At 42.2% G+C, this 11,031-nt stretch overlaps 1 protein-coding gene across 2 annotated transcripts; it reads right to left on the reverse strand.

Moving 5' to 3' along the window:
• Positions 1 to 6,991: 6,991 nt before the first annotated feature.
• Positions 6,992 to 8,645, reverse strand: LOC109856663 (cytochrome b-c1 complex subunit Rieske, mitochondrial). Of its 2 annotated transcripts, none has more exons than XM_020432191.1 (4): positions 8,461 to 8,645; positions 7,885 to 8,037; positions 7,624 to 7,801; positions 6,992 to 7,535 (listed from the first exon to the last, which is right to left on the reverse strand). In XM_020432191.1, exons 1-4 carry the CDS (start codon positions 8,552 to 8,554, stop codon positions 7,244 to 7,246), a joined length of 717 nt encoding a protein of 238 aa, XP_020287780.1. In that variant the 5' UTR covers positions 8,555 to 8,645; the 3' UTR covers positions 6,992 to 7,243. The 2 variants fall into 2 exon arrangements, with proteins under 2 accessions (XP_020287780.1, XP_020287779.1); XM_020432190.1 differs by having other exon boundaries at positions 8,347 to 8,642.
• Positions 8,646 to 11,031: the final 2,386 nt, after the last annotated feature.

Consider the following 11,031-nt stretch of genomic DNA (forward strand, 5'->3'; position numbering starts at 1 on the left):
CACGCAGTGAAGTATTCTTCCTCTTCTTTTACTATGAGTTTTTTTTTACTACTTTCTCCTTCGTACGTGGGAGGAAAAAAAGAAAGAGAGAGAGAGAGAAAAAGACATTCTCTTTCGCGCAATCGATAAAATAATTTGGCTACCGGATAATGAAGAACGGAAGCACCGGACGCAGCGGCGCCGCGGAAGGAATCGACAAAATAAGCTTGTTGCTACGTAATGAATGCGGGGAAAGAGAAAATGATAGAGCATTTGCGAGTATCGATAAAAAATGCAGAATTCAGACTACGAAGAGCGTGTGAATCGCAGAACCAAAAACTTCAGTTCGCAGCAAGAACACCCGTTAAATCTTTCTATTAAAAATTTGATTAAAACGCGCGTGCACACGCAAAAAGAGATAATGTAAAATTTAACAAACAGAATAACATGAGCTGTTACGTGAGCACGTCTTATACACGTAATTATATGAATTTTTATCCCGTTTTCTAACGTTCTCTTCAAAATACAGTTGCAAATAAATACAAATGTTACTCAATAAGAAGTTCAAACTTGAATTAAAGAGCTTGTTTTTGGAATCTCTGCGCGTTTAATATGATAATTTCAAGTTGGTACTTTTGAAAGCGGTTTTAGCGAAAAGTTCCATAAACGTAATAATGACTCTCGAGTTAAATATTTATGCGCAGTTACCAACAACTGTTCTTGACAACACCGAGAATCGCGCACCTGTCCGAAATTATCTTGACGGCAGCTCTCTGTTTTAACGGCCACAAAGTCGCACCTTCCATAAAATTGTCCTGTATTCCGCGCGAGGGAAGCTGAGATAGCAGCAACCACGTTTCTCCAATGGTTAAGATTGAAGGCCGGTGTGCGCGTATAACAAACGGCACTTGTTCCCTGCATAAAATTTGTTAGTCAAATTAAAACAGGTGATTCGCGGTATGACGCGTCCTCCCAAAGAGATGCCGCTAATCGGAATCGATACAAGACGCGATGCCACATCGTACAGCATTCTCCACGCTGTACCTACTACGCACACTTTATGAAATGCGCAAAATCGCGTGATATATTTGGACGGTAATATATTTAAATTTAATCACGATATCATTTGATTAACATATTTTAACTGTAGTTTTGTGCGAAGTTGTACACAACGTCGATCGATGAATACAGAAATATATGCATCTCGTAAGAAACGCCGAATTTATTTATGTCCATTCCAGCGTGAGATCGTAATGCTTTGAAGAAAAAAAAATGTTGTGTACATGTAACATTTGCACGTGACGATGGGTCTATCGAATGAGATGAAAAATGCCGCACAAGCGGCGCAGCTGGCGCCGAGAACATTTTCTTCCAAACTGTATCCGAGAAAATCTCGATCGCCGATAAGATTTCCCGCCGAAATAGAAACTCTCTCTCTCTCTCTCGGAGATCGTGTATATACGCCTCCGTAGCTCTTCTAGGATGGCCTCATAAATAGTCGACACGTCCCTGGGAGCAGCTTGGAATGGAGGGGAGAACAACCTTGCAAGCCTTCAAACTCTGCCGTGCGTGCGTAGCTTCGGCAATGGTGGTGGGATTGCGAATTTTTGGAGGTTGGCAGAATGGCCGTGAAGTGAGGAGAGCGAAGGGGGTTGAAGAGAACTCCGAAGGTTCCAGGAGCACAAGAGAGAGAAAGAGAGGAAAATACTGGCACGCGAGAGGGGAAACACGAAATGGCGGCAGGAAATGGAGAAGAGGAGGAGAAGGAAGAGGAGTTCGGGCAGCCAAGGGGAAGGACCAAGCAACCTGCACCCGGCAACAGCCCCCGACTTCGGAAGAACTAATCATTAACCTCCTTTCACCCTCCCCAAATGCTACCGCTCTCTAACTCGACCACCTTCGCTTCACTTTCACCTGCGCCTCACCCTCTCACCCAACCACCCTCTCAGGCCGCCACCCCTTCACGGCCACCACCTTCACTCTCACTTCGTGTCCTTCCACCCTCGCACTTCTCCCTTTCCCTTTCTTCCCGATTCTCTCCTTTCTCCCACCCGTTCCTCTTCGACCTTCCGCCCACGTTGCGCCCGCCGCGGTGTGTTTATGATTACGATTACTCGCACTCTCGCTTTCGCCTCTCACCCTTCGCGGGTCTCGCCTTCGATTTCGCTCCCGTCCTATCGACCTCCAAACCTTGTCGCTACTTTCGGTCTACCTAAAACGCACACGATGCGACGCCCGGCGTCGTGTGACGCTTAAAGTCGAGGGTCTCCTTTCTCGGACGCGATACGCGATGATGCACGACCGCGCGGAAGAAAGGGAACCGACCGTTATATATATATATTGGTGGCGCTATTATTTCTTCTCTTGGGAGGGGTTTCACTCTTCATTGCGCGTTTTATTTGAAGCAGCGGGTGTATACCCTTTCCTTCATCACGGCAAAGTTTCGATCTCCGCTGTGTCAGAACTTGAAGACGGGGGATGGGACGACCGCCACGATTCATCGGGGAAAGAAATTTGAAAGAACAGTCCCATTTTTACCCCGGGCGAATGAATAATTCAACCACATGCGACGTTTCAACTTTATCTCGGTATAAAAAATGTAAAACTATCGTGTGACCGATACCTTGATGTATGCCTGAAAATCGTGCCGGGCAAAACCATACTGGGAACAACACGGTTCCCGTTCGCAGACGTTGCAGCAGAAACAGTTGTTTCTAATGGACTCATATGTATACGCGCGCGTGCAATGTATATTTCTAACTAACCCCTTTTCCTAATCGCTATTTCTACTGTTGGACTGAAAAAAGACCGACATAAAGATATGCGTGTGTGTGTGTGCTTTTTCTTAACGATAATCGTGCGCAGATAAATAATTCAGCGGCTAGCTGGAAAAAGGGCGGCTGACATTCACATTGGAGGAGGTATATCTTTACGAGCAATCGATGTCGCGGGAAAGTTCGACGACGAAAATACGCATATACGCGCGGCTTCGGGCCGCCCGTACGTACCAAATTACATCGTTTTTCTAGGACTACGTGGCAATTGGTCTTTATCCGCCATCCGTATCTTGATTTATGCGCCGAGTTCCTAAACGATAGGAATCTCGCGCGCGCGTAGCGTTGAAGGGGTGACAACATGGCGTACATACACGAAACGCTCACAGCGGAGAGACGAGACCCAACTGCGATCGCGAGGTTGGAAGAAAGCCGAATCGACGAGATCATTCTCAAATGTAAGCGAAAGTACGCGGAATGTACTACGCGAAAAGTTAATTCCGCACACACATGTGAGTTTGACCGCTGATAAACCTTCGACCTTTCACGGATAGCGCGCGCCTATCGATTCAATCACGCGAGACGAGTTGAATAAATTAAAAAAAAAAATCTTATGTTGTAATATATATAGATATTAATAATGTAATGTGAAGAAGAAATAAATTAACACTTTTTAAATTTCAGAATATATTAAAGCACACATCGACGAAATTATACGCGCGCGATAATCTAGCAGCGCGGTGCATCACACGCTTAAATTTTCTTCGATTCAACGTTCGATAAATGCGTTTTTTCTCATTCCGTAATACCTAAAATCAAATATTCATCGACGCCATTCGAATATAGATCGTACAAACGCGATCTTCTCGTGAATTGTAAACGAGAATCGCGAAGTAAAGAAACGGCTCACCCGCGTGCGAAGGTCGGAGTCAGTATAGTGGCAGAAGGGTGGCGCGCGGTGGCTGCCGAAAACGCGTGAGCGCAGGGGGAATCGCGAGGGGGATGAGAGGGGGGCAAGATGCAACGCACATCTATTGATTCTCCTCCAGCGTGAAAGCCCGCGTGGTGCGCGGCGGGGTTTCGCTCTTATCTCTCGCTCTCGTTCTAGCCCCGTTTCTCTCTCTCTCCTTCTCCCTTTCCCTCGCACATTGCGGCACACGCAATTTCGCGTGCGCGCTCGCGCGCGAGAGGGAGAAACGAGTGCGCTCGGTGGATGCAGGGCACAAAGCAGCAAAGAGCCTCGTCCTGCGCCGTCGGAGGCGAGCGGCAGCGAAAGAGAAAGGGAGAAAGAGAAAAAAAAGGCGAAAAAGAGAACTGGATCCTGCGAGAGAGGAGACAGCAAGCTTCTCTCCCTTCTTTCGTCAATGTGCGTGCGTGCGTGCGTGCGTGCGTGCGTGCGTGCGCGCGCGCGCGCGCCGCATTCTCGGCCGCGTTTTCTCGCTCGGTGACGCATAAGAATTAGAATACCGGGGCCCCGCCGGCCGGGACATTTGCATTGCAACTCGCGCGCGTCCGTTTTGCACTTGCAACTTTCTTGGAGATCCACACCCGGGGTGGCTAACGATCGTCTCTGCGAATAACGGGTACAGTCACCGCCAGAACAAGGTTGCAAAAGGGCGGCCCGGCAGAAGCGACAAGAGGGATCTCTTCGAGAGAAGGAAAGATATAGCAAGAGAGAAAAAGAGAGAGAGAGAGAGAGAGAACGAGAGTATATCGGATAATTGATTGATGGGGGAAAAAATATTAGGAGGCGCGAGTGCACCATACGTCATACTCTCGACTTTCACTTCTACGTCTCTCCTGCTTATTTTGTATGACAGCACACAATTTCAATCTCGCTTCTTCCAACATTCTCGCGATTCAAATTCATCGAATGTGCTAATATATTCCACAAACATGTCATCGTTCCTCGAAAATATAATAAATAACTGTCGAACTTGAAATTTTAATCTCTCACTATTGCTTACTGTTTTTTTTTTTTTTTTTTATTGCGTGAGAAAAACACGCGCGTCATTTAGTTTTTTCATCGTAGAAAGATAAAATAATATGCGAAGTTTGTTTAAATATGCATATAGATATGTGCCCGCACGTGGGATAAGATACGAGAAAAAAATAAAAAAAAAAGAAAGAGAAAGAAAGACGATGTTGTCTTTTATTTACATACGAAAAGGTCAGCGACTTAAGCGAGCAATTATAAAAAAAACGCATGCGCGATGACTGCTTTTTACGTACCGTTAACCGAGTTGCAGAGCAAAGAAATCGTTGCGCGCGGAATGACCCAGCGTTGCAGATACACAAACACACACGCCCGGCATGAGTTTTTTGAGCCGATACCAAACAAGAGACGAAGAAAGGTATTAAGCAAATGACACAATTCCAACTGAAACTCATTGAACGACTAATTGTCTTTAGACACTACGCGAGCGCTTGAGATGTAACGAAATTTTGTTTCGAACGAGCCTAACTTCAAGTTTAGCGTATCCGGTCAAAGGTCATCTATAAATATGGGGATATAAACATATACACACGCATGCATGGCGGATACACAAAATACAACACAACATCATTATAAAAGTTTCATGAGGAAGAACGCGGTGACAAGTTACACGAATTAATATTAATGCGAAAAGTCCGTCAATTGTTGTTGTCGCTCTCGCGATTATTATTGCCATAGACGCAGCAAAGCGTGTTCTTCGATTCTCGGAACACATACACACACACACGCACACATACACACGAAATTCCGCTACAAGGAATGCGGCATCAACATCGCGAGGAGCAATTCGAAAGCGATCCCGCGAAAAAAAAAGGGGGCATTCAACCGAACGAATTGAAAACTTTATTTCCACATCGTGGAAAACCTGCAAAAACTGGAGCAACCGCTTGGAGCGCGCGCGGAAGATACCCGCTTTAAAATTAAATTGAATTAGAAATTAAGTCTCCGAGCAAGTATATATCTTTGGAAAACTTATTACGTAATAAAAACTTGTTACGTATTTTATAGTGTACATTTCAAGCGAAGCGATGTTCGTGCGTTATGTATAAATATGCAACAAAGGTCTAACGCGATGACAAATAATATACCACAACCACTATTTACAAACCCGAGCATTATTTACAAAAATGATGAACTTGAATAATTCATTGTTAAACAATGTGTGTGTCTATTTTGCGAGGCTGTATATCCAAGAGTTTTGAACGATTGCATACTTGTTAATAAATATACGACTCAACAAGCGAATACCTCGAATGTGAAAAACAATTTTCCGCGCTGAGTAACAATTTCGTTTTTTCCTGTGACGTTCGAAAACACAAGTGGCACACAGGAATTCGCTCGGTAATACGTTGCTCGCTCACCTGTGCAATCTCGCGTTGCTCGAAGCCGGTGTCTTCTCTATATGACGATCCTTTTCGCTTCGCTCTTTCAACCCTTTCGACGGAGCGGAGCGGCTCGCTGACGGCGATACATCGTCAGCGGTGTGTTTTCGCCGGCGGCGGTTCCAAGTGTCAGTTCCGGCAACGGTGGAGAGAGACAGGAAGAAGCAGAAGAGAGACAGAGCGGAAGAGTCAGCTGGTTGGCGAGGGGGTTGAAGGCGCGCGCGTATATATATATACGTAATTGTTGTATATGGTAACTCTCGTACCGAGGCAAAAAAAAAAGCAACGCGACGAACGTTTGGGAACGCGCAATGTGAAAAACACGACAACGTGAAGTGTTCGCGATTGTACTTGATTGCGCCACGCGATTTCTCTCTCGTTCGTACGCTGCCAGCAGCGACGAGGGCGATTGCGGGGAACCGGCAGCCGATCGCCCGGCGATTGCGATGACGATTGTCGGTCGCACACGAACTTTCATAGACGACCCTGCGCCGGCAACGAAAATTTCGACCCCGCCACCGAACGCTGGCGCCTCCTTGCGGAAGCGGCAACATCCATAACCCCCTGCCCCTAAAGAATCGTGTCGCGAATGCGGGTAGTAGTTCTGCGGCGTGAGATGCGCGTTGCGTAAACTCATTTTGCCGGGATCTTCCGGTAATACGACGCACTTGCACAGTGACGGATTGAACAAACATCGCGCCCTTCTTTCTGAAATATCGTAACTCACATATAAAGTTACGCGAAATCGTCGTAATTATCGTTTCTTTCGTAAAAAGTGCGTATATTTCATTCAAATATTGCTTCTTTTGTGTTCCGCTGCGGTGATAAATTTTTTTTTTTTAAACCAAATTTCCTACAAATGGTTTCACTTAACATTTATTCTAAAGTTTTCGATACAGCGAGTTTAAACCGACAATTCACAAAGAGAAGGCTTAAAGATCACGGCGCTTATATATCATCACAAAGTAACATACAAAACATTCTTTTCCAATCTTTTCCGCATTGTCGCGCGCGACAATAAGTTCTTTTTTCTTTTTGTGTGTTTCGAACCGGAAAATATTCTATCATAAATTATTTTTATTATTTCACACTACAATTATTGGAAATAATCATTAACCAACAATAAGCACTTTGCCGTCCTCGACGAACTCGTAAGGTGGAACCTCGAGGTTCAGAGGAGCAGGCCCTTTCCTAATTCGACCACTGGCATCGTAATGGGAACCGTGGCACGGACAGTAGTAACCGCCGAAATCACCCGCATTCGCGATAGGTACGCATCCCAAGTGCGTGCAGACGCCCAGAACTACCAGCCACTTGGGGTCTTTCGTTCGAACGCTGTCCTCCTGTGGATCGCGAAGACTCGCGACGTCCACCTGGGTCTCCCTCGCGATTTCCGCTTGATCTCTGAAAATGTTTTTTACGAAATTATTTAAACTCGCACGCAGAGAACGGCACATCAAGTCTCCGACGACAGATGATTGTAAAAAATTACCTGTGTCTTACAAACAGAGGCTTTCCGCGCCACTTGAAGACAGCGCTCTTGCCCTCGGGAATAGAGTCAAGTTTCACCTCGATTTTCGCCATAGCGAGTACATCAGCGGTTGCACTCAGCATGCCAACAAGGTCTGTTACTACCGTCTTCGCGGCATAGACGCCCGCCACACCGGCACCTGAATAAATAAAAAATTTGAAGGATCAGATTGTTACCGCGCTCGAGTTGATTGTGCGTGTCAAATATTCTCTAAAGATTTACCAGCGGACACAAGATAGGACGTGGTCTTTCGTTGTTCCGCGCTGTCACTCGATCTTGTTTTCGGATCCTTGGTCTCGTCTTTGCGATAGTCGGTGAAATCTGGCCATTGCACGTCCGTATGCGCCAAACGTCTCTGATGCACCTGTGTGCTGACTGCAACCACATATAACATGCGCATCATTGCCATTGTTTTTAAAATAAACAAAACATTTGTCATCAGGATCTTCTACGCAGAAACGTGTACCGGATTTGTGTTACATGACATGTACTGTGCATTGTCAATATTATTTTGAAACTGTGTTATATGGTCACAAGCTCAACGGATAGCGCAGCGACCTGCAAAGTAATGCGCGATTGCGCGCATATCGATTATATAATCGCAAATTGCAAGTACTCTCGATTAAACAAAAGGAACGTAATTTCGTGAATCTTCTCGCGCGCGGACAGTGTTTTTATGCGCACCTGCGACTCCTGAGTTTATGCATGTAGGTCCGCTTAGAAGATCTTGATAGAGAGTCTGTCCGAGGGTTCGTTTCACAGTAGGCGGAATCGTAACCTTCGGCTTGTGTGTTTTACCGGTCGCAGTCACAGGCACCCCGCCGTTCGAGACGACCGTTGCCGTGGCCCGCAGAAACGGTGCGAGAGTCGACGATTTTGCGATCACATTCATTTTTACGGGAAAAACGTGGTGCTCGTAAGAATGAACGGGAGCGACAGATCCCCGTCGCAAAACGATGCTACACTACTACGCCGCGGGATGTCGCTGCGATCGACGTCAAGTCGACCGCGCATTTATGCCTGTTTTCACTATCTCCGATTAATTTAATCGGCCGATTATTCCATTGGAATTGCCAGTCGCACAAATCGTTTAGCAGACTAGACCAATCACGGCTAATACTTAATCGCCGATTAAGTTAATTGGAGATGATGAAAACGCTGACGTTAGTAGCGCAATTGCCAGACATAACACCAAAGAGAAGTCTGAGAGCGGTCATACCCAGAAGAAAATGTGTAATCACTTTTCCGTTCCGTAAACTAGCGCATGTCCACGGGTGGTGCACATTGGAACTACGCAGCCAGTCCACGAGCGACATGTCGGTGCGCTATGTCCACAGCGTGCGGTTCTATTCTGTGCTATGTGCACGAGTTTAAATGGTCACTTTCTTTAAGTGTGTGAGTATATTCGAGAGCGTGAATTTGATTTTTTTTGAAATTTAAAATGACCGATCTCGTGATGAGAAGATGAGAAAGGAAAACAGAAAAGGATAAGAAAAACCATTGCAACTTTTCGTACAACACAAATGTGATATACCAGAAAAGATGTGATAGTCAAGAAAAGAATTTTATTTTAGCGAGCAACATCAGAATTCGTGGAGTGTAGTCAAATATCATCTCCTTTCACATCATCATTTGCTGCTCTGTGCTTTATAAATTTTATTTTATTTTCTTAAAAATACTACATATATATAGAAAGATACAAATACACAAAAACCATGTATATTATACAAAAGTGTTTTAACACAAATATAATGTCTGAAAAGTTGCAATTCCAAGAAATATAGCTTTTGCTTTTTTATTTAAAACTCTTTATCAGTGTGTTTTCTATTTCCAAGTTTCATTTTACAATTTTTTTATACAATATTTATTACAATAGAATACAATTCTATTACACATTTATTACATATAACATACAATATAATACAATATTATATAATATAATATATAAATAGTTATATATAATCCTACCTACCTACCTACCTATCTTAAACTATCTAGACATATCTTAAACGTTACTAGCGTTATTAATTAGGATTAAGGCTGCATAACAGCCTTGATCCTAATTTGATATTTTGATTTCTTCCTACTTATTCGGTCTATCATATTTCCTACTTACCCGGCCTAATATATTTTCTACAAGCGCTTGTAGATACGCATCCCTACCTACGCAGATACCATTTACCTACCTACTTTGGAAAGTTTTAAAATCTATCAAATATTTTACGCGAGGGACAGTTGTTTTAAAATTAAAAAGTATTAATTAAAGTATATTCTTATAAATTTATTTTACTTTCGCGACCGAGTTTTTATATTTTATGATTTAAAGAGAGTATATACCCACCCGATAAGAGCGTACCATATGTAAATAGATGAGATAGAATAAAAGAAAAGAAAAAAAAATATATTTAAATACATATATTTCAAATATATATTTAAATATATATTTTTGCAAAAATAAACTAGAAGAGAATAAATGTAAAGAATAAATATAAGGAGCATAAGCCTCCAAAAAACAATTCTATATCGGTTCTTTAAGAGAAAGTGATATAGAAAAGTAATATAGAAAAGTAATAGAGAAAAGTGATATATAAAAGAATACAAGTTTCAAAAAATAATACTATATCGGTTCTTTAAGAGAAAGTGATATAGAAATCTCGAAAAAAAATTCTATATCGGTTCTTTAAGAGAAAGTAATATAGAAATATGAAAGTAGAAAATATAGATAAACATATATTGAAAAAATAAAAAAAGCACATATATATAGAAAAAATTCTATATCGGTTCTTTAAGAGAAAGTGATATAGAAATATGAAAGTAGATGTACAAAATATAGATAAATATATATTAAAACAAAAAAAATAAAAAAAGCACATATATAAAAAATATTATATACAAATTTATAGACATTTTATCAAAAAAGAATATATCGTCACTCCCTACGTATAATTACATATAAGTGTCACATACCGGATTTTCAGTTTATTGTATAGTAACAAGTTAAGAAAGTCATGTTCTTTATGGTCACCAAATATTTAAAAAAATATTTATAGGAAAAAAATTTAAAACCGAAAGACCCCTTTACTAGGGAAACTATATGAACCTTTAAACTTTTAAACTGCTCTCATCTAAAATTTGCGTTTTGGAGTTACAAGATTATACGAAGAGAGTGACGATATAGTGAAAAATCAGTGCGATTACTACTCATGCAGAATAATTTATTCTTCTCAAAAATTTTTATGGTAAAGATATGAAATATAATCGATTATTTAATTGTAAATTATTATTTTTCCTTTATATATGCTCAAATTCTATATCTAGGTATACATAATAATTTTATATGAGATTGAGAAAATCTCATATATCGTTGTA

Source organism: Pseudomyrmex gracilis, unplaced genomic scaffold (genome assembly GCF_002006095.1).
Source record: "Pseudomyrmex gracilis isolate BER0280 unplaced genomic scaffold, ASM200609v1 scaffold_130, whole genome shotgun sequence".
Classification (NCBI taxonomy): Eukaryota; Metazoa; Arthropoda; class Insecta; order Hymenoptera; family Formicidae; genus Pseudomyrmex; species Pseudomyrmex gracilis.